This window comes from Peromyscus californicus, unplaced genomic scaffold (assembly GCF_007827085.1).
Source record: "Peromyscus californicus insignis strain IS unplaced genomic scaffold, ASM782708v3 Scaffold_5__1_contigs__length_169319896, whole genome shotgun sequence".
Lineage (NCBI taxonomy): Eukaryota > Metazoa > Chordata > Mammalia > Rodentia > Cricetidae > Peromyscus > Peromyscus californicus.
Window position 1 is genome coordinate 18,918,647 of NW_026294573.1, and position 18,793 is coordinate 18,937,439.

General features: G+C 46.2%; 2 protein-coding genes across 14 annotated transcripts in view; one reads left to right on the plus strand and one right to left on the minus strand.

Moving 5' to 3' along the window:
* Stpg1 (sperm tail PG-rich repeat containing 1) overlaps nucleotides 1-15,346 on the minus strand; it is a 44,664-nt gene extending 29,318 nt beyond the window's left edge. For 2 of the 8 annotated variants that reach the window (XM_052715319.1, XM_052715316.1), the window contains exons 1-3: nucleotides 15,150-15,346; nucleotides 3,956-4,093; nucleotides 413-495 (exon numbers count right to left, since the gene is read on the minus strand). In XM_052715319.1, the coding sequence (XP_052571279.1) occupies nucleotides 413-495; nucleotides 3,956-4,046 (174 nt within the window). In that variant the 5' untranslated portion in view covers nucleotides 4,047-4,093; nucleotides 15,150-15,346. The other 6 variants (XM_052715318.1, XM_052715312.1, XM_052715315.1 and 3 more) reach the window with 5 other exon arrangements.
* A 153-nt stretch (nucleotides 15,347-15,499) lies between these two features.
* The window catches only part of Nipal3 (NIPA like domain containing 3), a 42,027-nt gene continuing 38,733 nt past the window's right edge, over nucleotides 15,500-18,793 (plus strand). For 4 of the 6 annotated variants that reach the window (XR_008213542.1, XM_052715306.1, XM_052715310.1 and 1 more), the window contains exon 1: nucleotides 15,501-15,627. The gene's annotated coding sequence lies outside the window, so the exon portion shown is untranslated. Of the gene's footprint in view, nucleotides 15,628-17,197; nucleotides 17,281-18,793 lie in introns of those variants that run through there. The other 2 variants (XM_052715308.1, XM_052715307.1) reach the window with 2 other exon arrangements.

Below are 18,793 nucleotides of genomic sequence, written 5' to 3' on the forward strand. Positions count from 1 at the left end.
GTTTTCAGAAATTTTTAATGGGGGAGCTCATCACAAACACAACTATAAGTTTATTAGAAACTTGTCTACCCATGTGTTAGCTGGGGGATTATGTCATTCACTCGGATAGATCAGAGTGGGGTGGTTTTTATCGTCTCCTACATGTACATATGCTTTGGAAGATCTTGTATTTTTATTCTTTTAAAATTAAACATAATTTTGGCTACAGGATGTGATTGCACATTCCTCCAATTCAAACACACAGGTGGCCAAGGAAGGAGGACCCTGAGTTCAAAGTCAGCCTGGGCTACATAGCAAGACCCCTGGTTATGTTTTCCAAGCACATAGTATATGCAAAGTCCTGGGGTGAATCCCCAACACAGCAAATAAGCAGATCGATCAATCAATCCATCAATTTCAGGCTGGCTCTTACCATATTGACAGTGTGCCTCCTCGGAGGATGGGGCAGCTCCTTGGGTGATCCTGCCCTCTGCTGTTCACAGAGAAACACAGCAGCTAAAATCCAAGCAAAGAATTTTGAAGGCAATGTCATTTACCTTTTTGTGATAGAATCTCCTGGCTTGGCTGTTAAATCCCTTTTTTTCTGACTCTGGGATTATTGACATTCTGTATTTATAAGGAATGGAGGCTTGAGTTGGGTACGCAGCGGTAAAACCTGAACAACAGAAATAGGACAGCATGAGCGCCACGCTGCCAGTGTTTGCTCCGTGCGGCCGCTAGGAAAACGCTGTGAGGAGTCATCCCAGGCTGCAGATGGAGCTCGGCTGGTAGAGTATTTCCCTAGCATGCACCAAGCCCTGGGTTCCATCCCCAGCACCACATAATACCAGGTGTGATGGCCAGAGGATTAGAAATCCAAGGTCATCCCTTGGCTACATATTGAGTTCAAGGCCAGCCTGGAACTTATGAGACACAGTCTCAAAAAATAAATAAACAACCAAACAAACAGTTATCCTAGTGAGTTAACAAAAGAGAACTCAATATAGGCAGTCCTTACTAGCGGCCATGAGGTTCAGGGGGTCTGCCCACCTTTGTGACTCAGAAAGATACCACTTTTCCTTTTCCTTTTTCTATGTCTTTCTCGTGGATTCTGGCCAGAACAAAAGTATACTTATATTAGTAGTTTAGACTTCCTTACTCTTTCTCTACAGCACACACACACACACACACACACCGCACACACACCGCACACGCACACGCACACGCTGCCTGATGACATGAAGCCAGTGTGGCATTTTCTCCTGCTCTTCTCTGTCCTCCTCCTGGCAGCTGCTGAGATTTACTGCTTGTCTGCTCTAGGGCTTTTCTTTTAAGCACCAATAAAACTGTCCTCTTTGGATTAAAAACAAAAGTTCAATACAGGGTCAGATAATGGCTCGGTGGGCAAGGGCTCTTGCTGCCAAGCCTGAGTTCAGGTCCCAAGAACCCCATGGTGGAAGGAGAGAAGCAACTCCCAAAGTTGTTCTCTTGTCCATGTGCCTCGTCGCATGCACGTACAAAATAAATGTGTGATTTTTAAAAATTAAAATGGGCCGGGCGGTGGTAGCGCACGCCTTTAATCCCAGCACTCGGGAGGCAGAGGCAGGCGGATCTCTGTGAGTTCGAGGCCAGCCTGGGCTATAGCGCGAGATCCAGGAAAGGCGCAAAGCTACACAGAGAAACCCTGTCTCGAAAAACCAAAAAAAAAAAAAAAATTAAAATGGGACTGAAGAGATGGCTGAAAGGTTAAGAGCATGGGCTGCTCTTCCAGAGGACCCAGGGTCAATTCCCAGCACCCACATGGCAGCTTACACCCATCTGTATTTAAAGTTCCAGGGGATCAAACACCCTCTTCTGGCCTCTTCAAACACTGAATTCACATGGTATGCAGCCCAAACATATAAAATAAAATAAATGTTTTAAAAATTAAAATATTCAATAGAAAAGAGTGAACCAATAGAGAATAAACAGATAGGACAGAAAGGAAGTCACAAATCAACAGACTTACACATTCCTAACCACATGAAACGTTAAGTGGTCTACACATTCCAGTTAAAAGACAGGAATTGTCAGACTGGACAAGAAAGACCCAACTAGATGCTGCCTACAAGGAACATATTTCAACTATAAACCCAGAAAAAAAGTTAAATGAATGAGAACTTGCAGTAAGAATTTAGTTGTCAGAAATAAAGCAAGCAAGACCTGTTATACAATTAAAACCGAAGAATGTGACTCTTGCCGGATGGCACAGCCATGTCTGAATGGAATGGCAGAAGTCATAAAGCCAGAGCAGCTGCTTGACAAAGATCCACCAGAGCTGAGCCACATGATGGCTGCCAGGCCACCTTTGGTTTTCACCTCCACCTGTTACATACTTGGGGCACTTTTAATATTTGTACAATTTGAGGATATTGGGTTGATGAAAAATTCCTTATGAGTCATTTATGCCTTCTCCCAGGAATGTTGCTTCTAAGCTTACCCAGGAAAGTCCTGAACATACTATCCCCTGCCCCCACTTTGAAGGAGATATCCTTATCTACTTGAAGGTCTTCCTTATGCCTTGGAGGTTGTGACACATAAAGAAGTCAGAGGTCTCTTCATGAGGCTATGAGACATTCTTGAAACATTTGTCCCTGTACTTACACAGGAACAAGATATTCAAAACAAAGTAAAATTCAAAAAGGTCAATAAGATTCAGTGGGCTAGAGGAATTGTCCACAGTTCAGATTACAAGCCTCTTCCCACTTACACTCAGACAATTACGTGGCATACAACTCTGCCCTACATAGAGACATATTGATGAGCAAAGTATGGAATGGAAAGATGATAAAAGTATGAGGTGTCAAGACCTCTCTTAGAAGTTAGCTCATGTAGAGCCATTATAATGTCATATAACCAAGGAACAACAGAATGCCAGGATTAGATATACAGACAAATTCTATAAGGATATAAATGTGAACATTGTGCCAGAATTTAAATAATAACTGCAGCAGCTTTAGCCTGGGGATTTTTCCTGGGCACTCTGACCACTAAGAGTTAATAACACACTGCTTGAGACATGGCAAAATGCCTGGGGTGGTTTGAAGATTTTTGTTTTGGTCTAGTGTCCTTGAAGCAACCAAAGCAACCAGCCTGAGCACAGGCTGCCATGTGCCTCTAGATTCTCAAAAATTGGGTTATGGGGTTAATGAGTAAGAGTGATAACTCTGTTTATTAATGATGTCAAAACTTGAGGGGAAATGATTGGAAATAATAATTCTGTTCTGTCATAGTTTATTAATGATGACAAAGATCCACCAGAGCTGAGCCCCATGATGGCTGCCAGGCCACCTTTGGTTTTCACCTCCACCTGTTACATACTTGGGGCACTTTTAATATTTGTACAATTTGAGGATATTGGGTTGATAAAAAATTCCTTATGAGTCATAGGAAAGTCCAGGAAAGTCCTGAACATACTATCCCCCTAAAAGATGAGCAAAAAGAAGTGAAACACATGTCCAAAATCAAAAATGGTATGATCTATGTTTTGGAACATCATGAATGTATCCCTGCTAACTAAATTCTATATAAATAATAATAATAATAATAATAATAATAATAATAATAATAAAAACACTCTGGCTGCTAGTCAGTCAGGCTGCAAGATTCTCCTGACCACCATAGCCTGGCTCACTTCCTTCCCCGCCGACTCCTTACATCCTCTGCAGGACCCATCCACTGGCGGGGATGGCTCCTAGCAGCCAGGCATTCGGAAATAGCTCATTATCGTTTTGTTGTTGAAGGGACAGCCACCTTCCCATTCATTCATCCCTTCCTACAGTTTCTCCCCATCTACACTCTGGGGTCAGCAGGGCTGAAGGCAATCCATCTGATACACTCTCGGAGGATGGCCTTGTGGATAACACCCAGGGTTTCCTAATCCTCCCGACTGTGCTCTTACATAGAGTGGGCATACTGTGATTTAAATCCACTGCACCTTTCTGTACTTTGTCGCCATGCTTGATCTGTTTGCCAGGGTCTTCATCTTTCAGGAGAATGCTGTCCATGTTAGCGAAGCTCTGGAGCATGTTCAATCCGTTTGAGGAAAACCTCAGCCTCGCATTCTTCTAAACACCTGAAATAAGATACAGCATTTTCAGGGGTCATTATCCACAGTCAGCTCTGTGCTAATGATGGGTTAGGTTGAGAGATCTTGTGGGGCAGAAGCTGACATGCACCAAATGCTGTGCCACCGCAGATTCCAAGCACACATACTGACGGAATTAAGGAGGCCACACAAGTTCACCCTCACCGCTACATACAGCCACTGAGGCTTTAGATATTATTTTCATTTTTTTTCCGAGACAGGGTTTCTCTGTGTAGTTTTGGTGCCTGTCCTGGATCTCGCTCTGTAGACCAGGCTGTCCTCGAACTCACAAAGATCTGCCTGGCTCTGCCTCCCGAGTGCTGGGATTAAAGATGTGTGCCACCACCGCCCAGCTATTTTCATTATTAACTTAGCTTGGCTGAGATATAATCTACATGTCATAAAATTCTTCAGTGGTAAAGATATGAGTCTAAGTTTTGAAAATGTGTGTGATTGGGCTATATACCACCAAGACTAAGACATTAAGGTTATCCAAAACCCAAAAAGTTCCCATGTGCTTTTACAGTCATTTCCCTCTGGATCTGGCATCTGCCAATTCCTGAGCTTCCTGTCACACTAACTGCCTTTCTACAATGCCACACAAATGCTACCATCAACAGATCAACTGCTACCACACAATCTTCCTGGGACTGGTGAGGCTGCTCAGTGGTTAGAGCATGTACTGCTCTTACAAAACACCCAGGCTCACTTTCCAACAATCCACACATAGAGCAGTTCAAACCGCCTGGAACTCTAGCTTCAGGGAATCAGATGCCCTTTTCTGGCCTCTACAGGCACCTGCACACACACACACACACACACACACACACACACACACACACACACAAACTAAAAAGTTTACTCATTAAAAAAATTCTTGCTAGATTTTGATTGGCATTGCATCAAAAATTCAGTGAGAATATCTTAGCATCCTTGGGGATTCTGATCCACTAATATGGTGTATCTCTCCATTTATTTTGATATCTTTACATTTCTCAGCAGTATTTTGTACTTGTAAGTGCATCAATATTGTGGCGGTGGTGGCGGCGGCGGTTTTGGCGGCGGCGGCGGCGGCAAGGTGTGTGTGTGGTGTGTGTGGTGTGTGTGGGGGGCATGTATGTGCCACAGTGCACATGGGAAGGTCAGAGAACAACCTTGGGCGTTAGTCCCCACCGTCTGCCTTGTTTGCTGTGTCCTGCTTTTCATGGGTCCTGAGGATCCAGACTCAGGCCCCCAGGCAGCTTTGCCTCATGAGCCCCGCTCCCCATTCCAACACAGATTTTCTTACATGGAACCCTAGGGGTTTCGTATTTCTTTTCTTTCTTTCTTTCTTTTTGTTTTGCTATTGTTTGTTTTTTCGAGACAGGATTTTTTGTGTAGGCCTGGTTGTTCTGGAACTTGCTCTGTAGACCAGGCTGGCCTTGAGCTCAGAGTTTCGCCTGCTGCTCATATTTTATGTCTTGAAAATGGAATTTTGCAAAAGTCTTGACATGAGACCCTGTCTCCAAAAAAAAAAAAAACAAACTGCCTTTTGTTTTATGATGCTGGGGGGTTGTATGATGCCAATGAGCTGCATTCCCCAGTCCCCCAAAATGTCCACTTCCAATTCTCTATTTCTGGGGATTTTTATGTATTGATCTTGTGTCCTCCAACTTAGCCTCATTTTTCAGTAATAAAAGCTTCTCTGCAGATTAGAAATTTTAATACATACATGCATCTGTACATAAAGAAGGGGTTTATTTCCTCCGTTTCTATCTGTCTGGCCGTTACTTTTTCCCTTATAACATTGCATTGCACAGGGCACCCAAGCCACCTGGATGGAGCTGATGATAACAGGTATTTATCTTAATACCAGCTTGAGTAGGTATGCACACGGCCTTTCTACATTAATTAGGATGTTAGTTAGACATTTTTTGTTTGTTTTTGGTTTTTCACTTGTTTGGTTGATTTTTGAGACAAGGTCTCTTTATATATTAATAGCCCATGCTGACCTAGAACTTGCAATCCTCCTACCTCAGCTTCCTGAGTGCCGGGAATGAAGATGTGTTGCCAGCACATTTGGCTCTACGAAGTTTCTGTTGTTGTTGTTTGATTGGTTGGTTTTTCGAGGCAGATCTCTGTGTAGCATTGGCTGTATGGAACTCACTCTGTGGACCAGGCTGATCTCGAACTCACTGAGATCTGCCTGCCTCTGCCTCCTGAGTGCTGGGATTAATGGTGTGCGCCACTGCACCAGGCTCGAATGTCTGGAATTACTGCTACTTGGTCGTGATGTAGACGTCCTCGCCTACACACATGGTTATTAGATGCTAGCTTTCTTCTGTTTTTAGAATGTCTTTGACTCTTGCTTCACAAAATGAATTTAAAAGTGTTTATTTCTTCCTCCTTTTTTTTAACATTACATTTATTTGTGTGTCTGTGCATGCACATTGGAGGTCAAAGGACGATTTGAGGGAGTCCATTCTCTCCTTTCCCCGTGTGGATCCCTGGGATTGAACTCGGGTCATCAGGCTTGGCAGCAAGCGTCTTTCCCTGCCATCTTGCCCACCCTAGTTCTCTTTTCATTTCCTGGTATTGGCATTATTTCCTCCCCAAATATTTGGATTGATATTTCTTCTTTGCATTCACAAATGGAGTCAAGGCCTGATGTTTCCTTGAGGCAAGGTTTTCAGTGACACAGTCCTTTTGCTTAATAGACACAGGGCTCTTGTCTGTTTCTGGCTTTGTTTTTGTTTGTTTGTTTGTTTGGTTGGTTGGTTGGTTTTTTGAGACAGCATTTCTCTGCGTAGTCAGCTCTGTAGACCAGGCTGGTCTTGATCAGAGATCTACCCGCCTCTGCTTCCTGAGTGCTGGGATAAAAAAAGTGTGCTGCCACTTCCTGGCTAGTCTGTTTCTTCTTGAGGGAACTTTGGTAATAAGCACATTTCAAGGAAATTCTTCCATTTCCTCTTCAGGAGGTTCATTTGCATAAAATTGTTGGTAATGGTCTTTGATTATCCTTGTCACTTTGCTATATAGACCAACCTGCCTGTGCCCAAGTGCTGGGTTTAAAGGTGTGCACTCTCATAACTGGCCAAATTGTCCTTTTAATATCTGTGGAAATGTCCCTCCTTTATTGCTCATGTTAGTGATTTATATTTTATAGACTTTTGTTGGCAAGCATGACCAACCATATTTTCAAAAGCAAACAGCTTTTCCATGTCCTTTCTTCCTCTGGGTCACATGCCTTTTTTTTTTTTTTTTTAAACTCTTAGAAGAAAGTTTCTACCACTAAACGCAGATCTCTCTTTCCACTTAGTAAAGTAATATTTACTATCTTAAATATGTCCACAGAGGCAGTCTTAATGGCATCACATATTTTAATGTGTTACATTGTTCTTTTCCTTTCAGTTTTTTTTGTTTGTTTATTTTTGTTTTTTTAATGCAGAGGTCTGCTTTTTAACCTCCAAGCAGTTGGGGACCTCCCAGATTTCTTCTTGTGGATTTCTCCTTTTTCTATATTGCTGGACAGTATTTTGCACAAGTGTCAACCTGGTCAAACTGCTCGACCTTGGTGTTCAAGCCTTTTCTGTCCCGATTTCCCATTTACCCTGTCAGTACCCAGGGATGTGCTGATGGTCCCTGTACCACATCCCTGTCCACACATCTCTGTGTTCCGCGTTCTCATTCCGTGTATTCCGTGTATGGAGAAGCACTGTTAACAACTACCTGCACACACATGATCTGTATGTACTTTTGAAATACCTCTCTTTATCCCTGGGAATATTCCTGTTCTGTCCATTTCTTATTATTATAGCTCCTCCAGCTGTCTTTTGATTACTAGTAATATCTGTACCTTTTCCCAGCCTTTTGTTTTGAACCAAATGTGCCTGCATATTTAAAAGTGGTTCCTTTTCTCTTTTTCTTTTTTTCACTGGAGATTGACAGGGCCCTGCACTGGGCTATAACCCCAGCCATAAATGTGTTTTTCTGTTGTTTTGGTGCTGAACACTGAACTCAGGACTTTGATCATGCTAGACACCCACTCCCCCTCTGAGCTGCATCCCCATCTCCTGACCCCCATGGTCACAGAGAAGAAGTTCACTGCAATTCTTACCTTTTTTCCTCTGTGAGCACTGTATCTTTTTCTTCTCTTGTTGTTTGAGGAGCCGTTTTGTTTTGTTTGAGACAGGGGTGTCTGTGTAGTCCTGGCTGACCTGGAACTACTTATGTAGACAAAGTTGTCCTTGAATTCACAGAGTCTGCTTTGTGACTTTTTTTCAAAACCCACCTAATTGTTGTTGTTGTTTTGTCTTAGAGACAATATCTCACTATGTAGCCCAGGCTGCCCTTGAACCTGCAGTGTTCCTCTTGTCTCTCTCTCTCCAGTGCTGGGATTCCAAGAACGTGTCACTACGACAGCCTTCACCTATTTTGTTTGTATTGTCTTTTTTTTAAAGACAGGATCTCACTATGCTCTGGCTGTCCTGGAACTCACTATGTAGACCAGGCTAGCCTCAAACTCAGATCTATGTGCCTCTGCCTCCTGAGTGCTGGGGTTAAAGGTGTGCACCACCACACCCCACATAGGTTCCTGCCTTGAATTCCTGCCTTGACTTCCCTTCATGATGATCTGTGAGCAGAACCCTTTCCTCCCCAAGTTGCTTTTGGACAAGACCTGTATCACAGCAGTAGAAAGCGGATCAGAACAATGCCATGTCCCCTGGAGGTCCCCCGCCACCACCACTGCTGTTCTGTGCTCTGCCCCTCTGACCCCTCCGCCCCTCGTTGATCTGATTTTGATGCTGCCTTGGCACGATCATCTTCAGGGTTTTAATGTTTGGGATTCGCTGCATTTCCTGATTCGGTAGGTTCATGGTTTGCATCAGATTCTGAAAACATTCTGCATTCCTTCTTCAAATAGTTTTTTCTGCTCTCGTTTTCCGGGATGACAGTTGTACGTGTGTTAGATCATTTGGTGTTTTCCTAAAGGTGGCTGAGCACCTGTTGTCTTCGAAGCTCAGTCTTGTTTAATCTCTGAGCTCTGTTCAGACAACCTGAATTGTTTCCATTTTAATTGTATTTTTCATTTCTAGATGCCACATTATGGCCTCTGTGTGTTCACGTGTATACATAAGTATGCATGAATGTGAAGATCCACATTGTCTGTCTTCCTCAATAGCTCACTTTATTTTTTCAGACAGAGTCTCACTCTGAACCTGGAACTGACTGATTTGACTTGCTGACCTGGGAGTCCCCAGGATCCTTGTGTCTTCATCTCCTGAGAGCAAGGATTCACAATTTGTGGACAACCTGTGGGAGCTGTAAAGGAGGAATGTGCCCCTTGGTGGAGACAGGCTTTTGTCTCCTCCTTGAGGGTTAATCAAGTGAGAAGGTCTGGGACCTGTCCAGGGGACACCCCTAGGACAGGGGGGTACCTTAAGACAGTTTCCTCTTCCCCTAGTGGAGTCCCCACCAGCCGCCCTGGGGTTCTGTGGATCTGACCACCTAGGTGCAACGATTTCTTCATTTTCTTTCAGATGCCGGCCAGAGTCAAGTGTGCTTTAAAACTCCCTAATGCTTTGAGCGTCCTTAGTCTTTTCTAAAGATCTTGCCCCTGCCATGTCACTGACCTCCATCCCCGCTTCTCTCCTCCATCCTGCTCCTCCCCTCCGGGCAGCTGTGAGGTTTACGGCTCACCTGGGCTTCTCCTTTCAAACTCTAACACGTTGTCCCAAGCTTCAGTTTGAGTCAGGTCTTAGTCCTCGAGCTTGTGTTGTGTTCATTCTTTTTTATTTTTATTTTGGTTTTTCGAGACAGGGTTTCTCTGTGTAGCTTTGGTGCCTGTCCTGGAACTCACTCTGTAGACCAGGCTGGCCTCGAACTCACAGAGATCCGCCTGCCTCGGCCTCCGAGTGCTGGGATTAAAGGCGTGTGCCACCACCGCCCGGCAGTTATGTTCATTCTTAAATTCTTAATGAAACTGAGACCCCCAAGAAGAAGCCCTGATTACCCAGCTATCATATGTATGGGGATCTGGTGGGACTCCCCAAGATCCTGGATAACACTTCTCTACTGCCTTTTAATTCTTTAACCAGCAGAGAAAACTAACCCGTCCCTGCACCCCTAGGCAGCATCTTTTCCTCTCTTTCTGTTTTTAAAAAGACCTTCCTGTCCAGCCTCGGGATGACCGTGCTCTCCCTCAGCTCCTGCAACACTTCTGTGGAGGCCCTTTTCTGCTGATTCTGTCACGTGTGTCATGGCTGGCACACTGCTCCCCTGCTTGGGGTCACATTGTCCTGGATCTTTGTACTGGGTCTAGATTGTATGAAAATGCCATTCTTTCACATTCAAAGGTATTCCTGACTCCTTTTTAAAATTTATTTATATTTTATGTATGAGTGCTCTGCATGTACACCTGCATGCCAGAAGAAGGCATCAGATCCTATTACAGATGGTTGTGAGCCACCATGTGGTTGCTGGGAATTGAATTCAGGACCTCTGGAAGAGCAGCCAGTGCTCATCTGTTCAGGCTCCTGGCTTTATTTTTAGTAACTTGAAGATTCATTTGACCCTTGCAAGTTTTCAAACTTTGAAAGATTCAGAAAAACTTTTATTCTGGAATAAGTTTATCTTCACTAGTAAGGTGTGATACTTTTTTTTTTTTTCCTTTTAACAGTGTCTCTTATAGCCCGGGCTGGCAATTTCACTATACAGCAAAGGATGACCTTGAACTTCTGATCCTTCTGCCACTCTCTCTACTGACTGATGGATTGCAGGCATACACCACCATCCATGCCCCTGTATGTGGTACTGGGAATCAAATTCAGGGATTCATACATGCATGCTAGGCAAGACTCTGCCAACTGAACCACACCCTCAGTCACTAGGCATGACACTTCCGTAGAGTCTGCCCATCCCTTATCTGACATTGTCCCTCCATTCTGGCTTATGGGAACATGAATATAATCAGTTATGTGACCACAGGAAATGGCCTGCCTCCTGCTACCTTGTTGGACACTTCTCAAGCTTGGGGAGGTCGTTCTTCAGCCAAGACTCAAAGAGATCTCTTCAGGTTGCCAACGGTTTTTCTATGCAACTTTCTCCTCTGGTATTTTAGAGGAGAACCCATATTCTGGGTTCTTCGGCTTTTCTAAACTCTGACCTCCATGTCCTTATGTTGGTGGCCTCCTATCACTGGCACAAAATACCAAAGACTTGCATTGGCTCACAGCTTCAAGGGTTTCGGTCCCCAGCCACTGGTCCTGGTGCTCAGGGACTGTGTCAGCACCGTACATGACATCAGGAACACAACATAGTGGAAGGGGTCTCTTCATTGCATAGCATCCAGGAAGGAGAAAAAAAAAAGGAACAGGAAAGGACCAGGTCCCAATATCTCCTTCCAGATTACCTGCCCAGTGACAACTTCCTTCCTCTAGGACCCGCCTTCTAAAGGTTCACAATCCCCAATGCCACCAAATAAAGATCCACCACCCCCACCCAAATGCCACCAAATAAAGATCCACCACCCCCACCCCAATACCACCAAATAAAGGTCCACCCCCCCCACTCCAATACCACCAAATAAAGGTCCACCACCCCCACCCCAATACCACCAAATAAAAGTTCACCACCCCCACCCCAATACCACCAAATAAAGGTCCACCACCCCCCACTCCAATACCACCAAATAAAGATCCACCACCCCCACCCCAATGCCACCAAATAAAGGTTCACCACCCCCCACACCAATACCACCAAAGACCAGGGACCAAGCTCTCAACAAACAGGCTGTGTGGCCATCCAAGGTGCAATCTCTAATACACCTCAACTCAGAAAGCTAGAGTCGGCTTCCCTTCCCGTCCAGCCTGTGGGGCACTCCGGAAACTCCTCCCTCACTACGTGAAGGGAGCATCCCTCGGGGACTGCATCATCATGCCACCTGCTGCCTGACAGTCAAGAGTTTTCTAATCTGTGTGGCTGGGGCTGTTTTGTTTTGTTTTAGTTGTCAATGGCACAAACACTTTCATCCCTAAAGCAGTTAATTTTTCATGGGCAGACTCAGGATTCACTCTACCCTTTCCCCAGAAGGAACTCACATCATCTAGGAATGGAGCACTAAGTAAACAAAGGTCTGTCTAGACCTTTCTTCCTCAGCGTGTGCTCCTTGCTGAATTCACCTTCACAGCTGCAATTTGTAGCCTTTTTGGATAACGGAAGATTTTAACAACAGCTTTAAGACATTAAGATATTTCAGGACAACGATCAATAATGACCCTAGAACATCTTTTAGTGTCTCTGAAAGCACTCAGGATTCACTTCTCACACTGCAGTGTGACCTTGCTATTTTAGTAAGAACTCTTTGCAGCCCTGCTGTAATACAGAAGTAGTTTGAGAATGCTGGGGATGTGGCTCCTTTGGTAGAATATGGTCCAACAAGCACAAAGTCCTGGGGTGATCATCATCATCATCATCAGCAGCAGCAGCAGCAGCAGCAGCAGCACATATTGTAATCCACGCACTCAAGAAGTAGAGGCAAGCTGGGCGGTGGTGGTGCACTCGGGAGGCAGAGCCAGGCGGATCTCTGTGAGTTCGAGGCCAGCCTAGTTGAGATCCAGACAGCGCAAGATCCAGGACAGGCACCAAAACTACACAGAGAAACACTGTCTCGGGAAGAAGAAGAAGAAGAAGAAGAAGAAGAAGAAGAAGAAGAAGAAGAAGAAGAAGAAGAAGAAGAAGAAGAAGAAGAAGAAGAGGCAAAAGAATCAGAAGTTCAAGGTTTGCCTGGTCTACACACTGAGTTCGAGGCCAGCTTGGGCTATATGTTAAGACCCTATCTCAAAAATCAAAATGACAGTGCAGGAGAGATGGCCCAGTGGTTGTTTTTTTTCCCCCCCAAAGGACCTAAGTTCGATTCCAAGCATTCATATGGAGACCCACAACCATATGTAACTCCAGTCCAAGAGATCCGATGCCCTCTTCTGGCACAGGCATGTACATGGTGCACAGACACCTATGTAGACAATATATCTATAGACTTAAAGTAAACAAAAGTTAGTTTAAAAACCGGCAACAAAAATCATTGTGGAAGTCTAGTGTGGTGGATTAGTTAGTTAATGCCAGCTCTCAGGAGGCAGAGGTGACTGGAACTCTGTGAGTCTGAGACCAGTCCTCCATAGCGCATTCCCGGCTAGTCAGGGCTACAGAGTGAGAAGTGTCTTTAAAAAAAAAAAAAAAAAAATGCAAGCGATTTAAAAAAGAAATTTTGCTTCTCATGCGAATTATCAGATTTTTAGAAAATTTAAGAAATTACAAAAATGTCAAATAATACACTATCCTACCGCCCAAAGCTAACACTGTCAACCTTGTTTTCCAGTTTTCCATGGAATCCCGAGGCACTCGGTAGAGAATAGGTTGGGCCTGACTCTGGACAGGATGCTGCCCAGGTGAGCCTCCTGCACGTGATGGGTGGTCAATGGCCTAGAATCTACACTGATTTCCTCCAACCTAAAACATCCTTCCTGAGGGAAGTGGGAGACCATTAGGTATTAGAGAGTGTGTCGGAGGCCTAGATCAAACTACAGCAGCTGGCGAGTGGCCCAAGATTCCAGTCTCACCCTTTCATTTCACAGATGGGTAAAATGGGGCCCCCGATTAAGGGAGACTTGCTGAGAAAGACCCAATGTACCAGAGAGGTTCTATCAGAACTGCTGGTGGTCTACCCGTGTGCAGCCCAGAACCGGTGCCGCTCAAAGACTGAAACGGGGGAGTCAGATGTCCAGACCACTCATGGGGTCTGAAGGGAAGGCGAACCATAGTTGGCAGCACTTTTCAGATGGGTACACTGAGGCATACACTGACCCCCACCCCCACCCCAAGTGGCACCCTCTGGCTCTGGAGGCACCACCCAGTTGGTCACAGAGATTCCGCACGCACCCAGAGTCCGGAGGTCTCAGTGGGTGTCCCATGGAGTGCGCTGAGTCCTCCTCACGACCTCAAGGACCGGCCCCTCCAACAGGAGCTGGCTCCTACCTAGTCAGTCTAGCCTCTCGCCGTTCAGTCGCTATGGCAACCACTGGCCTAACATTCCAGGGTCCGGTGGCAGGCGGATGGCTAACTCTAGCCAATGATGCCCTCTGTTTCTCTAACGTGAAAAGCTGTTGGCCAATCGTTAGAGCCGTTTCAAAATCAGCAGAGAAGCTACCAGAATTTTAGGGTTTGGGTTGATTATGCCAGGACCTGAGGCAGAGAACTATTTAGGGGTTTTGTTTCTGAGTTTGGGGTTTTGTGGCTGTTGCTGTTGTTCTGATGACTCCTTAAAATTCTCAGAACCAAAGGCTTAGGAATTTTGCTCACTCAGAAAATCCTCCCCAAGGAATAGACCTGAGTATTTGTATCCATCCACGCCCTGAGTGTGAGAAAGGGTTGATGACACAGTCCTCAAGGGCAACCGTGCAGTTTTCCAAGAGCCCCTTACCCGTTTCACCGCCGCCACAGTGCGCCTTCGCAGCCCGGCTTGGACTCACCGGTGGCCCCTTTAAATTTATGGGATACGCCTTTTATTATAAACTGTCTTCGGCGCGTTCCCCTGATCACAGCTCCTGCCACCCACGCCTCAAGAAAAAAAATCTTGCACCAGCCCAGCTGGTCTTTAGGCATCTCCCATAATACAATATGGCAGCTCCAGCCTCTCTTAAGTGCTCCCTCTCAGCTCTACTGGCCCCACACCTGAGCCCCTTCCCATGGTCGAGGTCGCTCCAATGTCATTTCCTCGTAAAACTCTCCCCCAGAGGTTGCTCTGAACCGAATAGCGTGTGCAGAAAAAAAATGTGCGCGCTGGAAGCTCCGCGAGCAGGTTCAGGGTCACAGCTGGACCCCTGGGAAACCGCAGAGTAGGGCTAGGATGATTGACAGCCCTCTGGGACTGCTGAGCAGCAGGCGTGCTGGGAGATTACGGATACAATACAGCCAACAGGTGGGACGCAGGCGCAGGGAAGAAGGGGTACGCATGGTCCCCGAGACACGTAAAGGCTCTGCTGGCTGTCGATGTTGAGGGACTCACTACCTGGTGGGAAGCAGCAGGGACACCTCCCGGGATTGTGGTTGTTAGCGCAGGTTGCGGGGACACCCGGCGGACTGCTCAAGCCCATCCCACCTGTCCGGCAGGTGGAGGTGAGCTGCCACAGCCCGGGAACCAAAGCAGTCGGGACTTCTTCCCTTGGCCACTAGAGGGGACTCCTCCAGGTGAGCGCCAGGTCTCGGCCCTACGCTTCAAGCGAGCTTGGCGGCGCAGCCAATTTTCTCAGGATATCCCGCCCATCCCCTCCCGACAGCCACTCGCCTGCGCAGAAGCTCGGCCAGCTTGGGACTGGCAGACAGGGTGACAAATCAAGTCTCGACCTTTGAAAGCAAAACACTGACAGCAGCCCCCTGGCAACTCGGAGCTGGGAAGGGATCCAGGAGGCTGTACCTCGGGGTGGCACGGAGTGTCCCGGTCGCTTCTCCGGAACCTGGGATAGGTGGATCTAGAAGCAACGCCGCGGGTGAGTCGTGGTCAAGACTGAGGGAAGGGGAACTTAAATTCAGGCTTGATGTTTTAGGAAAAGCAGCGCATTTTTAGCTATCTGACAACCCCCTAGTATATAAATTCGATCTCCCTTGCTGTGGCCAGCCTTGTTGGCTTGGGTCCTGTTGCCTCCGATTTTTTTTTTCTTCCATATTTGCAAGGAGAGTGGGCACGGGTTTGCCTTAATGAAGGTGATTCTGGGCGTTACCAGACGAGGAAGTGGAAGGCACTGCCGGCTCCAGCATGCTGGAAATAGCCGGTGCAGCTCACAGATGGATGGACGGAGCCGTGTGCTTGGAACAGAGGTGTGTCTCTCGGGCGCTCGAATGTCCAGCTCAATGGGAAAGGACCCGAGAATGCCACCCTTCGGTGCTCAAAAGCCTCGGGAAGGGAAAGCTTGGCATGAAACCGATATTCTCTAGTCAAACTAAATCGTCAGGTGTTGACAAGACCTCCCTGCACACACACACACACACACACACACACACACACACACACACACACACACACACACACACACACCCTTGTTTTCAGTTACAGCTAATTTCTAAACTGACTATTTTTCATGCCCGTGAGGCTCTGTTTTTCTCTCTGGAAAACTTGCTCGGTGGGATTAAGGAGTGATTCATTGATGAGGCCGGGGGATTGGAGTGGAAGCAGGCACTTGGTGACTTCTCTTTCCTTTCTTGGGTCAATGACCATGAGCTGTGACTGTCAACACCGAGTTGGCTGTGTGCCCCTTGGACATATGTCAGTCCTGGAAAAGTGCTTTGAAACCAACACCAAACAGCAGGCCAAAATGTGAGCCTTATAAGGGGGTGCAACTTGCAGAGTCCACGGAGGCTTTTGGGGTGACTCTGTGCTAGCCCAGGAAGGACCCTCCTCTCTGTGTGCATTCGGAGCCCTGCGGGTTCTGCAGGTGGAGAGGGAAAGCTGCTGAAGCTGCTGTTTAAAAGCCAGTGAACACACACACACACACACACACACACACACACACACACACACATACACACACACGGGCAGGAGGGAGAGAGAGAGAGAACCAGCTGGCCTGAAGAAGGTTAGAAGGCCTGAATTCCTGCTGTTCTTCCTAGCTGGTCCCCAAGGCCTGTTTGCTTTGTCTGACATCCTGTGGGTGGGGCCGGGTATCTGTTTGTGGTCATGCGTCCTGAATAAGGCTTTTTTTGTTTTGTTTTGTCTTTTTTTTTTTTTTAACTGCAGTATATCAGGGGCTCTACATTTAGTCAGGAGTGGGTATATATGCAAGTCACCTTGCCAGGCTCTGAGCTAGGTCTCCAGAGGAAGCAGGGGACCTGACTGGTGCCTTCAATCCAGGGCCCCTTCAACTCCAGACTGGATACAGCTCTAGGTCTCTCCCAGGTAGAAGGAGCCCTAGACCACCCTCACATTAATGATGCCAAGACAGAGATAGAGACATAGCATTGCTTTTGCACACATGCAATCTAGTGACAAGTAATTATGCCTTCACAGACATTGGGCAATCCTATATTCATTGGGCTTTACAGGTAAGAAACAGAGTCAACGAGTTCCCTGATGGCCGTGTCTTGGGCAGGAATACTGTCTCAAATGGGAGCAGCAGCAATGATTTAACTATCGGCCCTTTGACAAGGTACAGGTCTTTATGGCTGCCTTGTACTAAACCTGCATTTGGCATCTTGTAGGTGCTGGCATGATGTCTGTCTTGTGACGTGAGTGCACGCCATTGACATTCCTAGGCACGGAACATGGGGCAGAAGGAACTAGAAACTACGGGATACACAGTGTTTTGAAGCTTGGGCCTTGGCAGAGACTGTTTAGCACATGCTGAGCCCTCGACTCTTTCTCAGGTGCACACTTGGGAGATAGGAACGTGTATATATATGAATAAACTACAGGATTAAATTGGGGAATGGGCCTTACTGGCTTAGTGGGTCAGGGCACTTGCTGCTAAGCTTGATGAGTTGAGTTCAGTCCCCAGGACCAACATGTAGGGTGGGAAGAACGGACTCCACAAAGTTGTCTTCTGACTTCCACGTGTGTGCTATGTCATGCATGCATGCGTGCATGCCCATACACACAATAAAGAGTGTTAGAAAATAAGAACTAAATAAAGTAATGCTTGTGGCAGTTGGCACCTGCCGGCCATCTACGATGTCACCTTTACATGCCACATTCCATCAGATTCTTACTGCAGCCTGTGGGATAGAAACAACATGAGCCATATTTTATGGCTAAGGAAACTGACTAAGTTGAGTAACCAGGTCAAGGGTACCCAAGGTAGCACATGCCAGATCAAAAGCAGTTCAGAGCCAGTGAGGTGGGTCAGCGGTGAAAGCACTCGTCAAACACAGCCTGTGTTCAATCCCTGAAACCCACTGTGGGAGGAGAGAACCGACTCCCACAACCTCCACAGGCACATGATGGCACTCATACACACACATCCACGACGATAATAAATGATTACAACAGAGAACATAATAAACAGATTATACAACAGAATCTAAATCCGTAAGGATTTTGTTTGGTGCTTTGGGGAGGGGTTATTTTGTTTGTATGTTCATTTTTTTTTTTTTCTCTAAGCATAAGAAGACTTCACAGAACCTTTGGCTATGGTGGTAGGATTTTGACCATGAGTTCTTGGTACACATTTCCTTTTCTATGTTTGGGAGAAGTTTGAGAAACACTGAAAACACCAGTCCAATGACATTAACAAGGTGATTGTCATCCTACTTGAAGCCACATGACTATCCACACTTTACAGATAAGACGCTGAGTCACCCACAGCCAAACTGACATGGACATCTGGTCCCACCTCCCAGTTCAGTGTCCCTCCCCCTCCCTCCATGCCAGGATTTTCTTCACATTCTTTCCTTCCTAAGTTGAAAACCCCATGATTTGGTGTTTGATTTGGTTTGAGTCTTATTGTTGTTACTGTTCATTTGGTTTGCTCTAAGACAAGACCTCATTATATAGCCCAGGCTATCCCATAGTTCTTCCTGCCTCAGCCTCAGCCTCCCCTGAGTGCTGGGATTGCAAGCATGTGCTGCCACACCCAATGATGGCTCCTCTTTGATGCTGCTCATAGGATCTATTTATTGATTTTGGAGACCTGGAGAAGTGGATGTAGGTGGTTTTTTTTATCT